This window comes from Carassius carassius, chromosome 14 (assembly GCF_963082965.1).
Source record: "Carassius carassius chromosome 14, fCarCar2.1, whole genome shotgun sequence".
NCBI lineage: Eukaryota > Metazoa > Chordata > Actinopteri > Cypriniformes > Cyprinidae > Carassius > Carassius carassius.
Window position 1 is genome coordinate 5,217,887 of NC_081768.1, and position 23,374 is coordinate 5,241,260.

A 23,374-nucleotide genomic window follows, 5' to 3' on the forward strand; every position below is an offset into this window, starting at 1 on the left:
AAAAATAAATAATTTTATGAAGTTACAATTTTGTTTGATTCCATGATCTATTTTACTGAACATGAGTATTTACAATGCAAATCCAAATTATTTTAATTTACTGTTACTTATATCTTGTCTTTTAACTTTATTAAGATCAGATTCTGCAGGTAAAATTACAATAATAAGGTGACTTGACTTGGACTTGACTTGACTTACTACAGGACTTGACTTGACTTGACATAACTTGTGACTTGACTTGCCCAAGAAAAAATACTTGGGACTTACTTGAGACTTGAAGGTTAAGACTTGAGACTTACTTGAGACTTGCACATGTGTGACTTGGTCCCATCTCTGTGAACAATGAACAAATATGGAACACATTGAATTAAACATGAACCTATTGTAGTTGATGAACTGAAATTATTTTCTTGAAAAACATATTCCATACTTGTTTTTTGCTTCAAAATTCTTTTTTATAGTGTCGGTACATGCAAAAACACCACAAAAAAGATGCAGACACACAACACTGTCATCCATGTCTCTAATGTAAGGAAAACATTAAAAGGAGCTCTAGAAAAGGAAAGGAGAAGCAAAAGAAAGACAGGAGATATACAAGTGACAGAGACAGACGAAACCAGAGAGGAACGGATGTGATAATAGAGGGAATCTGGCAGTAAGCAGCATTAACGTTTAGTCTTCAATCTCCTCAATTTGTTCAGCTCTGCCTCTTTATTAAATCAGAGGGGGAGGATTCTGGCAGAAATCCCACAGGTCTGCCGTAAGTGAGGGCACACAGGGGCCAGCGCGGGAAGACAGACACAGCCAATAAGATTTAGGATGAACAAGTCTTATTGACAGGAAACAATTGCTCACAATCACTTTCTTTCTTCCCTCCCTCTCGTTCTCTCTCCTCCTCCTTTTTGAGCAATGGAGCAGGACTCACAGAGAAATCACAAGGTTATAATGGTGTTTTGTGATGGAGGGATGTGGAGTGAGTGGAGGATGGAGGTGCGGCGATGCTGTGGGTCCAGGTTAATCATGAATTGTGTCGTTAAACCCCCCCCTTGCACATCTCCTCTCTATCCCTCCATATAATAAATGCACTGACCTCCAGCACAATGTACTCTAGCCCAGTGTTCGAATTGAGGGGGGGCTGGGGGGGGTCCGGGGACCCCCCATAAGCATCAAGGGACCCCCCATAAGGCCCAAAAAAATGACCTTGGGGGGTCCCCTGGTTTTTCATTAAAACTAAAATAGAAACAATATTTGACATAGCCCTATCTATCTATTTTTTACCAAAGTATTGCGCTGCCGCTCCATAGACTGTAAAAAGTGCCGCTCCCATAAAAAGCTACTTCAAATTAGATGTGCATCTGAAAATAGGCTCAAGTGCGCCACACGCTGTTTTCTGAAGGAATTTACAGACTGCGGGCGCGACGTCGCTGTGTGATTGGCTGACAGAGTGATCCTTCGTCATTATTTTACCTCACGATAACGGTAAGATAATATTTCTTTGTTTTATAATTGTTTGGTACACCTAATTTATTGCTACTGATAAGTGTTTATCTTAGAATCAGAGAGTCACTTATAATCTTGGTCTGTCAATAGTTGTTTTTTTTTATCTTATGATGCTAGCTCACTATCGGCTTGTTAGTTGTAATTAGCCATCTAACCTAATTCTGAGAAAAATAGAATCTTGTTTGGAGCTAGCATTGCACCCATTCTGAATTAAACAAATCATTTTAAATCTAGTAACCTTAACTGCTCAAAAACGGTGTTAATTTAATTAAGGACATTATTACTGATGAAAATGTTCATCAGGTGAAGGCTTTTTTTGTGTCAACGATGATAAAGCAGGGTTGCTAACTCTCACGAATTGTGCGTGAGACACACATGCATTGATTATTACGCCGAAGACAAACATGCAGATCAACCGTTTTTGTTATGAATTGTATCCTATTTTCCATTATTATGTATAGCCTAATACAATTAGTGTAGTATTTAAGGTTAAGTGGAGAAAAGGATTTTAAATTCAATGCAAAGAGGCAAATTAAAGTCATTTTGTGGCCAGAAAAATAATAATTTCCATTTGCAATGCCATTGTTTACCCACTCTAATAAATATACATACTCTAGTTGCTCAAAAGAGTATTGCAGGTCATAACTGCTTAGTTATTTTTAGGTTTTGCATTTAAATAAATATTTAGACATGATCAAACACTAGATTATACATTTTAAAAAGATACTCGTATAAGCACACACAAGTGAATATTAATTAATGCAAGAAAATACTGAGTTTAACCCAAGAAAAGTAAGTACAGTAGGCCTATTCATGTGAATTGATAGTGAATCAAGAGATCAAAATTGATTAATGGTCATCAGCATCGTAATCGTATCAAATTATTTCTATTTTTCCCTCTTGTAGAAACACTATTGTGACAAAACATATATTTAAACATATACTCTCATTCACCACTATAGAAGTTTACCCAACTATGACAACTTCTGCTTGAAAATATGAAAGGGTTATGTAACTACATTCAAGATAAATTAGTTTTTTTTAATGAAATAAAATGCCTACATGTGCACTGTTCAAAGTATATCACCATTAATAACCTTAATAAGTAGCATGAATAACATGGAGTGCTTTCTTAAATATATTCACAGTAACGACAACAAATATAATATTACAACTTACATCTTACATTATTTTCTCAGATATGGACAAGGGAAAGAAGAGAAGAGCCATCTTGTTATTTCATAGATTTTTATTTAATTTTACATAGTAAATGCTCAGCTGCAAAAACATGTTATGAAACACACAAAGTAAATTAGATTCACAAGTAAAGTAAAGTAAATTATATTATTATATGAAATAAATAAATACAAATATGTATATTATTAGTTGTTTTTTTTGGGGGGGGGGGGGGGGGGGGGGGGGTTGGGGGACCCCCCAAGAGCTTTGACTCAATTCGAACACTGCTCTAGCCTATCCAAGCGCTGTGAAGTTGAGAAATTAGTTTTATTACTTTTCACTCAAAATCAATAATGCCACCAATAAGAGAGAGGGAGACGGAGAGCGAGAGAGAATAAGAAGATAAAATGGTAAAAAAAAAAATACATATATACTGTAGGAGCAGAGGCTCAGGAGAGCGAGATAGATAATGAAAATCTATAACTTATGAATATTTTGGGAGGTTTTTCTTGCTTTGCTTTGTTTTGAGTTTCACTTTTCGTGGCAATCATTGATTTCAATTTAGAGGACTACAGCTATGCAGTTTATGACTGCAAATTTAGCAGAAGAATCCAAAACACATTTATATAACTGTCCGGACATGAATATACATAATATTACGGGCATAGAAAGAGGCAACAATAATAAGTGAACATTTAAACGTAACAGTCAACAAGACTGGATCTGATATCTAACTACATGAATCACTTGGAATTCCTTGTCAAATTTTGATTATGATGTAGAATTATCAGAATATTATATTAAGTTTTGAGTACACAAAAAATAAAAAAAGAATACAAAAAGTAGGCATTTTTATATACTTATGTGCTGGTGAGACTGGGCACTGTTACATAACTGATGGTGTTATATGGTCATTTATTTGTCATTGCGGTTGTGCTTTGGAAGTTAAAATAAAGCATAGGCAACTTGTGCAAATTTACAGACACCAGCAGTAGTTCAATGACTTCTTATCAGACCAGAGGCGATAATGATGACAAGTGTGTGTTCCGACCCAGAGAAATAATGACAGAAATCTACAGAGACCCAAATCGGCACCAATCTTTTGAAATCAGAATCCCACACAGAGCAGTTTCTGGTCATTTTCAGCTCAATTTGAATAAAGTGCTAACTTAAAACAGCTCTTTACTGGGGTGTCTGAAGAACCCAGACATGTCGCGACCAAAAGTTTGTTGGTTAACAGTATTTTCATATAGACACACACATGTTACAGCACATTATAAATAGTGTCGAGAGAAACTATGTGAAAGCTTTGAAATTGGTTGGTTTTATAGATTAACTGGTCATAAATTGTCAAGTATCACAAGTATCAACAAACATAAACAAAGATAAAAACACACAAGCGTTTTCTAAAAACCAACCAATTTCTTATGGGTCCACACACTTTTTTTTGTCACCATATGCATACAATGCTATTAAAAAAAATTGGGGTTGATAAGATTTTTTTTTATAATGTTGAAAAAAAAATATGCTTACCATGCATTTATTTTTAAAAAATCTGCAATATTGTGAAATATTAATACAATTACTTTTTCTTTTTGAATATTTTCTAATGTAATTTATTTGTGTGATGGCAAAAGTGAATTTGCAGCATCATTACTCCAGTCTTCAGTGTCACATGATCATTCAGAAATCATTCTAATATGCTGATTTGCTGCTAAATAAATATTTCTTTTTAATATCAATGTTGAAAACAGTTGAAACTATGATAACCCAAACCCCAAAAATATGAATGGTAGTATGTACCATATTAACAACAGTCATTTAAGATTTTCAGTATCACACATGTGGGGTTTGACTGGAATAATTTGCTCTAAAGTGCTCTGTTTCTCCTCTTTTGTTCTTTTTCTTCTCTCCTCTCGCCATACAACCCAGGAGGAGGGAAAGGTGTGTGTGTGTGTGTGCGTGACTATTTCAGGATCCTAAAGGCCTCTCTTAAACGGAGCTCTCAGAAATGGAGAGATAGGAACAAAGAGTTTCCCTGGCAGAGGTCTAGAGGGACATTAAAACACATACACACTCCTCCAGTTTTTGGCCCTGGAACTGTCGGCAGGGCACGAAGATAACAATGACATCACTCACACACTGTATGTCACATGGTCACTCATTCCAACAGTACAAGGCATAATAGATTAATATATTTCTATCATTAAAAAAAAGAGCTTCAATGGAAACAATAGCATCTGACCGTGTTTAAAAAGAGTTGATATGATCTATGTCACAAAAATATTTATTTATAATTGAATATCAAAATTTGAAGTATAATGCATATGGTAGTAATGTACTCCAAATAAGTTTTACATGCACAGTAAGCCTGGACAATCCAGTCAAGTTTAGTGTAATGAGAAGAGTTTAGCACATTTACTTTGTAATAGCTATGCAAAAGAGTTAAAAATCTATTGAAAGCTCCAGGGTCAGTGAGACCTTTTCACACACTGATCCTGATATGCTCAATGTGGGTAAATGGCTCGATAAATTACAGTCACACTCTGCAAATATTTACAGTAGAATCAATAGAGCATCTGGCAGAGATCCCAATGAGTTCAGCGCAGGGGACGAGAGACTAACCAGAGCTACTACACAAGAATTTCTAGAAACAGAACAAATCTACTTATATGTAATTTCATTCCTCATTTAAAATCAGTCTTGACCTTGACACAATACAGAATAGATTTTAATAATGCATTAGTGGATTTGAATCTCACGCAGGGTTGAAAGACTTATGATAAATGGTTTTAAGAGCTTAAGGAACTTAACTATTCTGATTCCATTTACACAAAACGTTTCCAGTTTCCCAACAAATCTATGAACAGCTCTTTCGGAACAACTGAGGAAGCGCTCAAAAGTATCTGTCCAAATGATATATTAAAAACAGACGTCTCCAGGTTACGCATGTAACCATGGTTCCCCGAGGGAACTGCATCAAAACGCTATGGGAAAGCCTTCAGTGTGACCATGATCTGAATCACGTTTGTAATCAGTCCAATGGATGGGCAAGATGGGTGGATACAGCGGCAGCATCTGGTAGAATGAAGGAAGAGCTCGCAGGGATGCTGTAAGTATAGCAATGAGACGCAGCGTCTCATTCCCTTGGGGAACCATGGTTACATGCATAACCTAGAGATGTTCCCCTTCAGGGACTCGTTCTGTGTCTAAACATTATGCGAACGAGTATGCCCACTCCGTGAGACTTGAAAATCCCTGCCTAGTGTGGAAGAACACAGCAAAGTTGAGAGAAAAGGAGCCAGGAGTGGCGCAAAATGAAGGTATAGTACCTGACAAAGTAAACAGAGTTGATATCCCGCAGTGTCCTGAAGCCCAACTTCTGGAGGAGTGAGCCTTGACCCCCCCCCAAAAAAAGGGGAGATCAGAGGACTCAGGGCTATGGAATGGCATCCTAATCCACCAATTAGCATAAGCTTCACCTGGCCGGAGGAACCACGGAGGAAACATGTAACTAGTGATTCTCTCCCGAAAAAGACTGACCACTGAAAGGGGCGTGGATGTTTTAGTCAAAAGCCCCTTTCACACTGCACGTCGGACCCTGCAAATTGCCGGTACATTGCCGGGTCGCCTTCTGTGTGAAAGCAAACACGTCCCGGGATTGATTCAGGTATTGACGGGACGTGCGCTGTGTGAACAAAAGCCAGATCTAATGCCGTGTCGTAGTGATGACGCACGTCATCGTGCGACTCTTTTACCGGCTGTTTTGAAGAAAGATCAACGTTCGAGACAAAAACATATGTGCAAACTGTAATGAAGCAGAGTTCACTTAGTTCCTCACTTTCTGTGCTGACGCCGAGATCGTTCAACAGCTTCAGTGAAAGTATAATGTGCCTAACATTTTCGACTCGTACATTAGACGTCACGCCCTGATGTCACGTGTCGTTACGGCACATATCCCGGGTAATCACTGGCAGTGTGAAAGTGCAAAATCTACCGACCCGGGAACAATTGCCGGAACACTTTACCCGTGTATTTGCCGGAATCGCAGTGTGAAAGGGGCTAAAGACTATCCAGCGAGAATGACAGTCCGCAGATCCGCCTTCTGTTTAGAAGCCTTCAGCTTGGAAGTGGCACTCTGACTCCTGATATACTGGGGAAGTACGAGAAATGACGCTCCCCAAATGAGGAGCAGGACCACGGCTGGGGCTGCTCCCACCCAGTAGCCCCTGCTGACCTCATCACCCTCAATGGAGGAAGATAGGTGTGCTCTCACTTGAAAATTATTTTTCCCCCAAGAACTCACTGCATTTAGAGACTGAGGGAGAAAAAAGGGTGAAGCCCGCTCCAGTCCCTATCAAATAATATAAACATTTTACTAGGACAGACAACAATAATTATTGAACTGACACATACAGAGCGCTTCACTGAATGACAGAAGCCACCACTGTATCCACCGCACCTGCTTTTAAGCTCCCTGGTCTATACATTACCCCGCACATGACGTCTCGCTCATACATTGGACTGATTACATATGTAGCTTTTCGATGCAGGTTGAGTTCCTGAAGGCAAAATACTATATTGTATTCTACTCCATCCATCCATCCATCCATCCATCTTCTTCCGCTTATCCGGGGCCGGGTCGCGGGGGCAGCAGTCAAAGCAGAGAACCCCAGACTTCCCTCTCCCTAGACACTTCCTCCAGCTCATCTGGGGGGACACCGAGGCGTTCCCAGGCCAGCCGGGAGACATAGTCTCTCCAGCGTGTCCTAGGTCTTCCCCGGGGTCTCCTCCCAGTGGGACGCGCCCGGAACACCTTCCCGGGAAGGCGTCCAGGAGGCATCCGGAACAGATGCCCGAGCCACCTCAGCTGACCCCTCTCGATGTGGAGGAGCAGCGGCTCTACTCTGAGCTCCTCCCGGGTGACTGAGCTTCTCACCCTATCTCTAAGGGATTGCCCAGCCACCCTGCGGAGAAAGCTCATTTCGGCCGCCTGTATCCGTGATCTTGTCCTTTCGGTCATGACCCAAAGCTCATGACCATAGGTGAGAGTAGGAACGTAGATTGACCGGTAAATCGAGAGCTTCACCTTGCGGCTCAGCTCTTTCTTCACCACGACAGACCGGTACATCGACTGCATTACTGCAGAAGCTGCACCGATCCGTCTGTCAATCTCCCGTTCCATCCTTCCCTCACTCGTGAACAAGACCCCAAGATACTTAAACTCCTCCACTTGAGGCAGGAACTCTCCACCAACCTGAAGTGGGCAAGCCACCCTTTTCCGACTGTATTCTACTGTATTCTAAAATAAAACCCTTTTACAAATAATCTTGTTTTAAAACAGCTAAAATGTTGAAATTGAACAAATCCTTTTGAGAAACTGTTTTTTAAAACTCAAAAACACTTTTTTTATTGAATTCTCATGAGAACTACATCTAGGTTTGAGTCTCACCTTTACTGTGATTGTGAATCCGGAAGAGTACAAGGGGTTTTCCCGGTCCAACTGTCCACTCACTGTCAGGGATCCGCTGATGTAGTCGAGAGCAAACATACTGTTGGTGTTACCTGATGAACAGAATAATAAAAGGAAGCTGAATTTTGTGTCAATAGGGTTGAAAGGTGGTTCTGTTTGCACTGAACACTGTCACATTAAACTGAAGAGTCTGTACCCTCATTACACTTTGACTTTTTAGAATTTAGATATTTTAATAATTGGACGGTCTTGATTGTAAAGTGGTTAAATGTCTGTGCCCAAACTTAAAGGTTCTAGGTCAATATCCTCAGAGGCGTGGGTGAAGCAGAGGGTCGTTGAGTTCCCTAATCACCATTCTGCCCTAGAGCAGGGCACTTAACCTCCACTCCAGGGGGAACATCCCTATCGTCAGCTAAGGATTTAAAAGAATTCATCTGAATTTCCCTATCCTAGAAATAAAGCCTGAACGATATGAGAGTTTATGCCAAAAATGTAAAAAATTTGCAGTGGGAATAATTCTAAAACAATCATTGTAGATCTATCTATCAGTCTGTAAGGCTTGTTCCCCTTCAAAGGCTTTGCTTTTCTGACTTTGCTTTTTTAGAGAATTTGTTGCATGAAAGTCTTTAAACACTATTAATTTCCATGTAATTCTACTTCACCGCATTCCAATTTGCAGCGCAATCATGCACACTTTTGCTCATAAATCTAAACTGTAATTTAAAGGCATTCTTAATTTAATTCTGAATAACACACACAACCCTGGTTATATAATGTAAGTCAGACGTATGCTACCAAAGGCAGAGAGAAGGCTGAGTTATAACATTTTAATTGAACATTATGAGATCAAACAATTCATATATACAGTATGAAAAAATAATACAAATAAATACTTACATGAATAATGAACTGTTCAGAATAATATTTATAACATGCATTTACAAAATAAAAAGGAGTGACTGTGTGTGTATTTATATTAGTGTATTTATATCACTCCAGCTGTGATATAAAATATCACTCATACTGCCCATAACTTCAGGATTTTGGGAGAATTGTAGATTTTCTACAAGCTCCAACACAATGATGAATATAACTGGAACATTATGGTCATAAAGACAATTTTAATTATACTAGGTGTTACTAAATTATACTTCAATGCTTAGCTTAACAAAATACTTGTTTAAACACCAGATACAGACAAAGAGTGAGAAACAGAAACAAAATCCTTCCTCTTCTGAACTGTCTGACAGAGAGCAGGAGTGCGGTTTGGGACTAGACCTCTCCCTGGTCGGGGATAGAGGAAAATAATATCTTCCGACCCTGTTAATTAATCCGTTACTCCTGAGATATCATGCTGGTTTTGGGTAATTAGTTCAGCGCTTGGCAGCAGTGGCCCAAACTTTAGGGCTATAATAGAGCACTAGACCAGCTCACCATCCAATCCACCATTCTTTTATAATTCATCTTCCACTCAAAACATTTCATACTCCCTCAATAAACTGTTCATCTCATTAACACCATACTTTGCTTAATTATATGATATTTCATTAATTATTTTCATTATATTTTCACATCCCTCTGTCCATCTCTCACAGCTGCAGTGTATATGCACTGCACACTAATTAAGTCCAGCAGATGCAGATGGTGCACAGAGTGACACACAATCTGTCTTCTCTACAGAGGTGGAAAGAGTACAAAAATATTCTACTCAAGTAAAAGTACCATTACATTAATGAAATTTTACTTAAGTACAAGTAAAAGTACCAGTCTAAAAATCAACTCAAGTAAAAGTAAAAAGTAGCTCATTTAAAATTTACTCAGAGTAAAAATTACTTAGTTACATTTTAACAGTGGGAGGGAGTCAATAATGGGACAGGCCAAGGGTGTCAAACTCAGTTCCTGGAGGGCCACAGTCCTGCACAGTTTAGATTTAACCCTAATTAAACACACCTGATCCAGCTAATCTAATAATTTAGGTTTATTTGAAAACTACATGATATGTGTGCTGGAGCAGGGTTAGAACTAAACTCTGCAGGGCTATGGCCCTCCAGGAACTGAGTTTGACACCCCTGGGATAGGTCTATTAATCTCAAACTAGTTGTTTTTAATTAAAGGAATCAGTTATTTAGAATAATAAAAAATGTGGGCTGTTACCAGGCAAATCAGTATCAACAAACTCATCTTTTAATGCAGAGGAAATGCAGAAGATTCATTGGAAGTGGCATTTAGATGTATTACACTGTTTAGTGCAGGACAAGAATACATTTAACCTGCAGTTACAAATGCATGAATAATGTTTTGATATACAAGACATAAAATGTTGAATACTCATTTGAAATGATAAGAAATTAATTATTTTTAAAAAATCAAAAAATACTTTAAATGTGAAATTAAAATGGCCAGTATGTGTCAGCAAGTCACTGTTAATAAGTGAGTCATTGCGACTGAACCGAATCATTTAAACGGTTGATTCATTCAGGAACGAAACACTGTCACGTTGCTCAGAGACGCAAAACTGTGCTTTGGTGGCTGTGTTTGGAATTATTTTCTGTTTTAGAAATAGAGCTAAAAAAGGCAATATTGTGTCTGAACGCAAGTCTCTTAATTAACTTTTTTACTGAACTGTTATATATATGTATGTATATATTCATGATGATTTTTGGTGGAAAAGACGGCATTCTTTGTGTGATTTTGATTTAATATATGAAATTATATAAATATGTGAATTTTCTGCCCCTATATCTTAAATTTTGTGATCATTCTAAATGCACTTTAGGAGACACAGTGAAAGAACGCACTATAAATGCGCGCGCACATCATTAAAACAAAAAACATGATATTATCGCAGATGATATATATAGCACACTCCTCACTACTGTCTTTTTGGCTAATTTATGCAAAACCTCTTGCTAAAATGTCAAAGCTTCATTTTAACCACCAATGCAATGATGGTGCAATTACTTAGCTTACCTCTATATTCTTGCGAAGGGTTGATGTCTTGTCGAGATTTTATAAGCTGCTGGTCTTCCTAGGCAAGTACAGCTTACACTGCATAATAGAGCATACATATGGCCAGGGGTTCACTTCATTTCCTTCGAGTTCAACTTCAGAATATGACGGGGTTTCGTTTTCAGCGGTGTCTGCACCACTAACGCCTGTTTTGACCGTCTGCATCTTTCTTGTGATTTTAGCGCCAGTTTGCCCTCCTGCCCATTATTTACTGACGTAGTTTCCAGGGAGCGATTTATTTTATTTATTTATTTTTTTTACTCAGTAATTAATGTGTTTTCAAATGTAGCGAAGAACAATACTTTAAACAAAATATACTTAAGTAAAAGTAAAATTACAGATTTTAAAAATTACTTTAAAAAGTATTAGTACACAAAAAAGCTACTCAATTACAGTAACGCGAGTAAATGTAATTCGTTACTTTCCACCTCTGCTTCTCTAACAGTCTTCTTTTGTACTTTATGATAGATCTCACCTCTGTACAGCTCTCATCACGTACAATCATGTACTCCTAAAGATCATCAGCCCCCCCGATCGTTCCGTTCGCTACCTACTCACTCCTACATTCCTCCACATCCCCATTCACATGTAAAACCTTCCAACCTGCAGGTGCCACTGTAGTGCCCCCCCCCCCCCCCAGAGCCCCCCCTAAACTTCGCCTATGCTCCCTACTCATCCATCACAGCTGTTTGCCATTCAGAACTGAATTAAATGGAAATGCCTTTTAATTTCCAATTTAAGCCCTGCATTTAAACTCAAATTAAATTTGAATTTGAAGTCCCAAACCAGAAGCAGAACTGCAACTGGAATTCGATGTAAGAAAGTAGAATTCCAGTTTCATGAGGAAAAATCATACAGCTGTAAATAATAACAAAAACAAGGGTTTGTCAAGACAGTCTACAATGCCAGATAGTTAGATAGACATACTTTTATTCTTCCTCGTTCTTCTCCTCTCGGGTGTTCAGTTATGCTATATTGGACACAGCCTCACCGCTGCAGCACTGGCAGTGGATTGAGACAGAGCTTGTTGAGCATGCATGAGCAACTCAGAGCTGCCCTGCAGAGATAGCTGTGATTTATACATTCAAATAGCAATCTGAACCATCTTCGTAATGGAAATCAAACAATGGGAGTATACCCAGATTGACTGAGAGTGCTTGAAACAAGTGAATGTATGCGCGTCTGTCAGCATCGATATATTGGCTCCTTTGGGCATCGGCGGCCAATTAGAACACACACTTTAATTCACTTTCCCAATTGCCCAGTGTGAAATCAAATGTCCAGCTAAGAGCCCCGTTGACCTGATGGATTATTTCAAATTAGCATTTTCGGCCGTTCACTGGAGTAAGACCATACTGATTTGAAAAGATAATCAACCTTATCTGGTAATGCAAATACATTTCTGAAGGTGAGGTGCAGACTCTGATTCATTTCATTCAGAGGTCGTGAAACGGTAATTATAAACTTAGCATGATGAAAGATTTTTGAAATATATTCTCATTATGTATCTGTGAATTAAATAAGAGTTGCATGAAATGAAAATTTTAGGAATTTAAATTTTATATACATTTTTTAAATTATAATTATTTAAAATCAGGGGGTTTATCGTTAAATATAACTATAATATAAATTATTAAAATAAATATGAAATATTATTATCATAGTAAAATTATTGCAATAAAATAAAATATAAGTTTTGTATTTAAAATAAAATAACTAAATCAACTAAATAACTAAAATTAAATGAAGTAACATGTAATAAATGTAATAAATAATATAGCCATATTTCTAAAACAAATATTTAAAAGAACAAGAATAAGATTTAACTAAATAATTAAAAGAACAAGAATAAGTTTTAACTATGAAACCTTATGTCTATTTACACTTATGAATTTAGCAAACACTTTTGTGCAAAGTGACATACAGTGCATTCATGCTGTATATATATTTTTTACCAGTATGTGTGTTCCCTGGGAATTGAACCCACAACCTTTTGTGTTGTTAAATTAATATAGAACATAAAAGTAAAACTAATTCAAAATATTATCAAAAACTATACAATTATGTCAACAATATTAATATAAGACTGTTCCAAACACTTCTTATGAGATGTTTTGAGAAAATTTAATTAAATAAATACATAAATAAATGACTTTTTGTAATGCAAAAACTAACAGCATTAGGTAACAAAGACATAAGAAATGCTCAATTTAAATGTTAAATATGTTAATAAAATAAGAAGAGGGATTTTATTTATTTATTTATTTAATTACTGACTTATGTCTTGTTTGGAGCTTGATAGATCAATAATTTAAAAAAAATCTCAAATGACATAAGGGTGAGTAAATAATATCAGAATAATTCTTGTATAAATTATTCCTTCAACTAGAGCAAAACAAAACGCAGGTTAATAATTAAGTAACTGTACACAGAGTCAGCAGAAGAGAGCTGTGATTTAGAGACGACTACATTAGCGTGATATAAGCAGACTCTTCAGAAGACCAGAATGATGCTGCGTTTAACCTGACAGAACAAAAACTCTCCCCCGCAGAGATTGACATCTCATCAACACACAGGGTGACAGCAGAGAGAATTCACTGTTGGAGAAATCAAGCTCAGCTGAAGTTGATGGAGAGAATAAAGAGGTGAGTGTGAGTGAGTGGAGCTGTGCAGGAGAGCAGATAGCTCACTCGCTCTAATCCTGCGGAGAGCCAACAGCTAAGAGAGGTTAAGACAAGCACACCAACACACCACAGCAAAGACAGAGAGCTGCTGCTAAATTACAGCGCTGGGGAAACCCTTTCATTATGCCCTTTAACGGAGTTCAATTACTGTCTATTAGATGAACTAAATATGATTTGTTAACTATTTGTTGAACAAGAGCAACATGTATTATTATTATTATTAGTATTATTATTAACACTTCTAAAACAATAATATTATAGACTGTTGAAAGGTTTTTAATCAGTCATAATTTTTTATTCATAATTGTATTTTGCAAGCATGATCAAAAGTGACAGAAAAGCATTTATAATGTTACAACAGACATATCATTCATCATAATTTCCACAAAAATATTAAGCAGCACTTCTGTTTTCAAACTAAATATTAAGGTGCATTACTATTTTCAAAATGTATATTATTGAGAAATGTTTCGGAAGCAACAACTCAGTATATTTCCTAAATATTCAACTTTGCCAAGTTTTTTTTGTTTTGTTTTTTAGTTTTTTTAGCAAATAAATGCAGCCTTGGTAAGCACAAGGGACTTTAAAGGGATTTAAAAAAATAAAAATAAAAATAAAAAAATCTTACTGACCCCAATAATATTATTTAATCACAATTATAATAAATAGTGAAAAACAACTTTAATTATTGTTGTTTTTGTTGGTGTTGAAAGTAACTCAAACAAGCACTGTTTATAACTCAAGGCTAAATTATCAAGTCAACATTAAATCAATATTAGCTCTGTTTTTAATAAAAACTATACAACATTAAATATGATTTCACCTGCAGCAAGGATAAAAAACATTGTTTAATTCATGAAACTATCAATATTCCAGAGACCAATAGTCAGTTGTTCTATTTAGCCTATGACATGTAAATAATTTGGCATACGATAAACATACAATAAATGTATGATTTAAAAAAATCCCCCACTTGATCCAATGTCAAATACAGATCCAGCCGAGAACTACATTTCTACATTTCCATCCATGTAATAAATGTCTTATGAAGCAGCAGTTTCCAGAAACATTCCTCATCTAATGTCGCAGCCCTATGTGTGCTGACACCCTTCCTCCCAGACAGCGCTTGTTTACCTTCTGTTTGTGAAGGCGCTGTAAAATCAATTAAAGTCACAGTCCATCATCTGCACGTCTGAGCTTAGCTGAACCTCACGTTAAAGAAGAGGAATGAGACTCCCCTGCCCTCAGCCTCTGTTTCCGCGGCACCTGCTATCTCTCTGTTTCAGACTGATTTACTACAAGAGCTGCGTCGCCAGCCTTGATCTTAGCCATGCTAACAGAGCGACGCAAATTAGCTCACAGTTATGGGTTAGCGAACCTGCGCAGCAGATAGCCACACTTTGTCGCATCTATCAAGTCAGTCAGGCAACAAATTAGTGGACATGCCATGAATTAGTGAATAATTTCATTAGGCTGTCAGCGAGCAGGAGAGGAGTTGGAGTGAGGGGTGGGTTTCAGTGTCAGTGGAAATTAAAAGAAATTAAACAGTGGGTTTAAAAGACAAAATACAGCAAGAATTTGGGTGAAAAATCTGAGTCTGAACATCTTTACAACCAAATCAAGATTCACCTATAACTTAATTCAAAATCTACAAAAAAAATTAGGGACTGCAACCACAAGTATAAAAAAATAAAATAAAAACACACTCTGTGTGGCCTTATCATATGAATTTTTATACATAGATATTTTACAGATATTTCTATGAAAACTAGGAAAAGCTACTTTATAGTTCAAGCTGTGAAGTTTCATTTGTAGCTTTTTTTAATAATTTTCTTGTTTCTTCTTCTTCCTCGCCTGTGTTTTTGATCGGGAGATTGTGGTCTCATTCAGAAAATGCATAAGAGCACCCCTAGGTGTATAACATTGAAAAAACGGAGACTCAGAAAATTTGGTATTTGACAGGGAAGCATTTTTTCTGAAAATCGTAACTTGTATGGCACATATTTTGCGTGGAAAGAGTAAAAGAGGTATATGAGTCTGCACAAATGTGTTAATTGTGTTCCAGTTGTTGAACCAATTTGTTTATTAAACACAACAATTAATTTAGGAATAAAATAAATGACTGTTCTATATGTCAATCAATGAATCATTTATTCAATCGATTTGTTCAAAAACATTAATTTATTCAGTAACTCAGTAGCTATTCGTTGCCAGAAGACACACAACAAGTTAAATGTCTGGAACTATTTTGACTGCGGAGCAAAAACACACATTGTCAGTTTACACATAAAATTGTAAAATTATAATTTCTTACTTAAATATCTTACTGTCAACACGTTCTCACTCCCATCTCGTCACATTCTGACACTTGGTCAGGACACCTTTAGTGTCGCATTTCGAAACTCAAGGTACCCCTTTAGCGTCACGTTTCGACGTGCAAGGTCCTCCATTGTTTTGAGTTGTATGTCTTAATTTAACAGTTTGTATGCATTTGTAAAAAAACTGAAATAATTTTATATAAATTTATACTTTCATTTGAGCACCTAACCCCACCCCTACCCTAAACCTACCCACTTCTGAACAATATAAAACATGCAATAGGCAAATGTAAGTGCAGTCAAAGGTCTTTATTGCAAAATATAACCATAAACAAGCAGTATAAAAGCATTACAATCAAGTCATGTTGCATTCCAAGTCCTTCTGAAGCCGTGAAATGTCTTTTATGCAAAGAAGACAGTAAAACATAAGGTTTTAATAGCTGAAAATGATCCCACTCTGTTTAAAACGCTCACATCTCATTCAAAAAGATACCCCCGTCCCGTAGCATGAAGCAATCAGTCACGAGACAAATGAGAGCCAAAAGCATTTCACAACCAAGGTTGATGTAATGCTTCTTCTGGTGGCATTTTTTTAATATACAAAAATTTGAATTTGTGAATACACAGACTGCAGCTTTATGGATGAGCTTTACTCTGTATGGAGACAGCGATGGTGTCTATTCCCCTCAAAAATCAATTGGTTTGCCTCAGAGGACCTTGAATAGTAATACTTTTAGATAAAATAATGACTGTAGTTTTATCTGCCGGTAAAATATATATATTTAAATATATATATATATATATATATATATTTTTTTTTTTTTTTTTTTTTTTGACAAATAGTAGGTTTTAGGGGTTGGGTTATGTGCTCATAAATGTGTAAATACTGTATACACAATAATGGCAATATTATTATTATTATTTAATCACAACAAAAAATTCCCAGTACCTTTCGTGTCGGCATCTTGATGCCAAGGGTTTCTTATTTAAAGCAATAGAGCACCCTGCACATAAAAAATTATGCTAATGGGGTACCCTGTGCGTCAGAAAGTGACACCAAGTTGTCCTGACCAAGCGTCAATATTTGAAGAGTTGGGAGTAAGAACGTGTTGACCATGTTTGTGTGCCTCATTGAGGGGTATCTTAACAACTAGGTGTACAAGATATCACTATCAACATGACTGTGCAGTCAAAGGTAAACTGAGATAATAACAGAAACTGAAGTATATTAACAATCATGTTCAGATGAGGATTCACGGTGACCCATGATCCACAATACTGTGTGTGGCGCACCTGAGCGTGCTTAGAAATGGTCTGACAGAAAATCAATTTCACATCACTGATAATAAGTTGGATGAATGAAAAACAAACATGCTATGTCAGGGGAATAATTGAAAATGAAACAATGGGAATGTTTTTTGTTCTTAAGGGGGTCTGGGACTAACCCAGCCCTACCCTCTCAATGTATGGGTTCTGCATTTTGCTATTCATCGCAACAGCTCCAATTCTTGACAAAAGAACAGTGCCACGTACCTATCATTGTTTCCTCCTGGAACCTTTGAAACAAACACCTGCTAACTAGTGCCAGAGTTCCCATCTCCCCTGGCACAAACAGTCACAGCTTCATGTGCGCACGTCTGCTGTAATAGTGTCTGAGCGTAATGCGTTTGTGCAATAAACGAGGGCAGAGTGTGGGCATGTTGACAGAGGCTGGGGCACAGGAGATTAACCCCGGGCAAGGCCTGTCTGTAGTCACTGAGTACTGGACCTATGCCAGTCCATTGTTGGCCAGAGAATGGGGTGACGGTGGGGCCACTGCAGGCGGAGAAGGGAGCACAGCCTTCTTGGTAATTATGGAGGATTGGGGGCAAAAGGTGTAGAGAGGAGGGGGCAGAAAAAAGCTGTTGAGGGGATAAAATTGAGTCCTGACAAACGTGACTGGGTACAGGTATGTTTGTGTAGCTACATGTGTGACACTCTTGCATATGCGCAAACACACATACAAATCTTTAGATTGCAAATCTATTTTTACGTTTTACCTATTAAAAAAAAAGGACAAAAAAGCACATTATTTATTTGACATGAAACTAATGTGCACTTCAATGTGTATTATACATATTGCGCATTTAGTAAAAAAAAAAAAATCTATTAAAAAAAAGACATCTGAATTAGAATTATGAGGCCAAATATAAAACTTGAAAGCCTATTCAAGTTTTGAACAAAGTCAGGGACTAAAAGCCACCAAACTAAAGCTGCATATCTATAGCAGGTGGAACAGAGGTCGTTCTCATTGTGACCCACCCCTTCACTGATCACCATCCAATCAGTGAGACAGAGAGTGCTGAGTGACAGCTGCTCAGCGATTGATCATCCATGAGGGTTCAAAGCAGCCATGATGGCTCTAAATTGCTTTGTGTGCTTCAGTGGCTTGACCAAACTGCCAATATACTGTGACAGCCGTTGGCTATATGGACCACTGCGCCCTCACCTGTCACCCACACCTGTGTAGGACGAGACTCCACAATACACCCAAACACACAATTCACACAGCCATTTTTCTAAACCTAAGACACAGACCTTTGTCAGGACATACACAAACAGTTCAACACTAAGAGGAAATGCACATACAAATGCATGAACACATAAAGCGTAACAATGTAGTGTTTGACAGCAAGGGAGTCGTGTACTAAATCTGTTAGGAAACTAATTTACCAAGCAACTGATATGAAACATCACATAATTTTTGTGATAAGATTTTTTATGTCTCCCGGGCTGCATTTATTTGATAAAAACGGTAATATTGTGAAATATTTTTGCAATTTAAAATAACTGTTTACTATTTGAAAATAATTGAAAATTAAATGTATTCCTGTGATGACAAAGCTGAGTTTTTAGCATCATTAATCCAGTCTTCAGTGTCGCATGATCCTTCAGAAGTATGCTGATTTGCTGCTCAAGAAACTTTTCTTATTATTATCAATGTTGAAATATTTTCAGGATTCTATATATTTCAGGATTCTAACATTATACATGTCTTTACTGTCACTTTTGATAAATTTATTGCATCCTTGCTGAATAAACATACTATTTTATATATAATAAAAAAAATCTTACTGACTCCAAACTTTTCAAGGTAAAGTATGTTATTATTATTATTTTTTTCATCTTTATCTTTTCCTTTTGGTATAGGCACCACTAACATCCACAAACTGGATCACACAAAAACAAATGTTTGTATGTATGCATGAATGTGTCGAGTGAAAATACTAGAGCAGGAGTCTTTGAAGTATTGTAGTCATCACTATTTCAAGATGCTTGAATTAACTTTTTCATTCAATGGACTGTGTGTGTGTGTGTGTGTGTGTGTGTGTGTGTGTGTGTGTGTGTGTGTGTGTGTGTGTGTGTGTGTGTGTGTGTGTGTGTGTGTGTGTGTTTGTGTGTGTGTGTGTGTGTGTTTTGCTGGGGTTTTCACATTACCGCTAGTAGTGAGCTGGAAAATGAGAAGCTAAAGCATCCACGACTCACACACATGCAAACACACTGTATACATATACAAACACATTTGGTTTTTCATTCATGGTGAAGCCTTCTGAGGTTGTGTCGTATTTACAAAAAATGACTGTGTTGAAAAATGCAGACAAATCAGTCATGTTCTGAATCAGAACAGTTGCCATCACTGTCTAGCAAAAACAGTCTAGAGTTGTCTAGAGTTACATTATAGTTTCAAGCTTGTTGAATTTTTTTTTTTAATATAATTAAATGAACAATATATTTTTAATCAAATATAAAAAATACAATAGCAAAAAACCTGACATTTATTTGATGTAATATTTAAAAATATATAAGAAAGTATAATATCAAGCATCAAGCTACATATGTGTGTATGTGTGTGTGTGTGTGTGTGTGTGTGTGTGTGTGTGTGTGTGTGTGTGTGCGCGCGCGTGTGTGTGTGTGTGTGTGTGTGTGTGTGTGTGTGTGTGTGTGTGTGTGTGTGTGTGTGTATATAGTTTTATTTACTTTTTTATTATTTTTATATATTTTGGCCCCACATCCATAAATGTTTTTGTTGTTGGTCCAAAGCAAAATGTAGTAGGGCAAATAAACAATCTAACCTTTTTACAAAATACAGCAAAGAAAACTAATGACAAATACAATTTTAGTAAATATAAAAATACAAAGCAAAAAATAAAAATGTATATTTATTTATTTTAATATTTTTAAGTGCATTATAAAATAAATATCATCAAAAATACATTATATTTGTATCTATGCATTTTTTTAATATTTGCATTAAATGTTAAGTTTTCTTGTTTTGAAAATAAATAAATAAATAATATATATATATATATATATATATATATATATATATATATATATATATATATATATATATATATACCCTAGTAAATGTAATTAAAATAGATTTATTTCATACTAAGTATAGTTCAAATCTCATGTTTACTGACATAATGCAAACATGTTTTAATCATCTGTGCACAATGCACATTTCTTAATATTAAGCCTAAAATGTGTTAACGTGTTCTATTGATGAGGATTGTATGATCTTTGAATAATATCGGCCTTTAAAAGCAAGTGTTTTAAAGTGTACCCAAAGTACAGTACTGTATACTTGAAATAGTTTAACTTTAGCACAATTTGATATACTTCAGTATATCTTTAGCACTACTTCCACACAATTAAAGTGCATTAAGCACAAAATTTGCCTAGTGGTTCCAACTTAACAGACTTTAAGTATACCAGTTTAGCACGCTAAAAGTACAATTGCAGACTATTTTTTATAAAACACATAAATATGTAGATTTATTTGTAGTATACTTTCTTAGCAAGACATTCTTTTCTAGTCAGTGGGCGGGTTCTTTGCAAAACAGTTCTCAAACTTTAGTCAAAAGCCTGGCTATGCAAAACCTACAAGTGGAAACCCACCACACGCTGCTGAAAGCTCTGAAATTAAAATGTTATAAAATATTCACATTGTGTTTGTGCAGCAGTCTCTCCGGACCACCAGTCAACACTTATCGAAATTCTGCCCGCCTCGTTCTCAGAAAAACACACGCGGATGAAAAGAGAGAGGGGCTCAAACACATGTAGCTATTATAAGAGAAAGACGAGTGCATAATCTGATGTGTGCGATCGAGTGTGTGATGAGACAAACGATTCTCTCTCACACACACACACACACACACACACAGACAGACACACACACTCCTTCAATGTTTAATCACCGTGAACCTACGTGCACCGCTTTTGCAACCGCTCACACAATAGCAACAGGAAAGCACTAATGTTGGGACGTGGTTCGAGGGTTTGGGATATGTTCTGGGCTTTGGTGATTAAAAGATTGTGTTTTCTCCAGGCTAATGCACTATGTAATGAGAATAATTTCAGAGCATTAGGAAAGACATCACAGAGTCTCGAGCGACTTCCAGACAAATTCGAGCCACACGTAAATGCATATAAACAAGCACACTCACATGGGAACATGCACAAAAAGAGCTGATATTTATGCCCTCATTATAATTATGCTTTCATACAGGTGAACACACACACGTAGTGATGTGCAGTTGATAGTCCTTCGCATATGTTCTTTTGTTACGGAGCGATATAGCAGCAAGAGACCCTGGCAACGTTGTTTAATCGACACGTTTTCTTCTGAACTAACAAATAGATGTTAACAATAGCCTGCATTACAATACAATGAATATAGAAGGTAATACTTTCAATTTTAACAAACATCTACTTCAAAAGAATGATAACACACTGAATAGATGACTCTGTGCTGTCAAATGGCAGTTTGTCTGTCTCTATAGAGGATTTATTCAAGTCTATAGTTGACCTGAATGACTTCTATTACCTATTCTATTACAGATTTAATCAAACCCCTTGAAAAGGACATGCCCAGCTTTCATAGGTTTTAAGGGAACGTAATAGTATTTTACAGAAAGCATGAACCTAAAGGAAAACGAGTGTCCAAAACAAGTCAAGGCAAAAGTGATTTACTATATGAATGAATAAAGAATTCAATTAAGGACATATATATTACTTTTTGGTTTACCCATCTAGCTTAAAATGAGAATAGAAAATAATCAAATGATATGAATTATCTTTTAAATCAGAAAACGGCCAACAGTTTAACAAAACCTCACCTATCAAAATAAAATAAAATAAAATAAAAAGCTGTGTATTCTAGAAAATTGCAAATCTTGGCAGGTAAAAAATAAAATAAAGTAAAATAAAATAAAAAGCTGTGTATTCTGGAAAATTAAAAATCTTAGCAGGTATAAAATAAAATAAAATAAAATAAAAAGCTGTGTATTCTGGAAAAATTAAAAATCTTAGCAGGTATAAAATAAAATAAAATAAAATAAAATAAAAAGCTGTGTATTCTGGAAAATTAAAAATCTTAGCAGGTATAAAATAAAATAAAATAAAATAAAATAAAAAGCTGTGTATTCTGGAAAAATTAAAAATCTTAGCAGGTATAAAATAAAATAAAATAAAATAAAATAAAAAGCATTCTGGAGAATTTAAAAATTTTGGAGGCAACTTCTAAATTGCTATAATTGCATTATATTATAGTAGATGTCTGTGTAATATTTAATTTAAAAAACTAATATTTTATATTTGTATATAATACTCCAAAAACTTTGGATTTATGGTTTGAAATGAAGTCAATCAGACTAAGTCATAATAGACGATTATATAAAACAGGAGCAAATTGTGAAGTTTTTACGTGGTATGAATCGCCAGAGTAATATCTTTAAAAGTCAAATGATAACCAAATCATAACCTTCTATAATGAACAAATAGTCCTAAACAAAGGTCAGATAGATTAACCACACAATCACCAAACCATCTACTCTACACACAGCATTTACAGCAAACAAAATAATACAAATCTTTCCCCGTTTTATATAGGCGTACAGAAACCATCTGATTTCATCTGACATGAAAAGCTGTTTTATGGATTATATGACATTATACAATCAATACCCTCACATAACAAATGCAGAATCCAGATTAGTGACAAACACACTGAGTCTGACAGTGCAATTAAACGCTAACTCTGACTGAGACAAGAGTGACATTTGAAGTCTATTTAACCAAAACACTTTACCAACTGGCACTAAAGCAAATCTTAACAGATATTAATAAGCAGAAAAGTACAATCCTATCAATAATCTAACTATCCATTT

At 36.1% G+C, this 23,374-nt stretch overlaps 1 protein-coding gene across 2 annotated transcripts in view; it reads right to left on the minus strand.

The window, feature by feature from the left end:
- The window catches only part of LOC132156771 (cadherin-23-like), a 235,750-nt gene that overhangs the window by 99,906 nt on the left and 112,470 nt on the right, over positions 1–23,374 (minus strand). For both annotated transcript variants that reach the window (XM_059565791.1, XM_059565790.1), the window contains exon 10: positions 8,129–8,241. In XM_059565791.1, the coding sequence (XP_059421774.1) occupies positions 8,129–8,241 (113 nt within the window). The remainder of the gene's footprint in view (positions 1–8,128; positions 8,242–23,374) is intronic.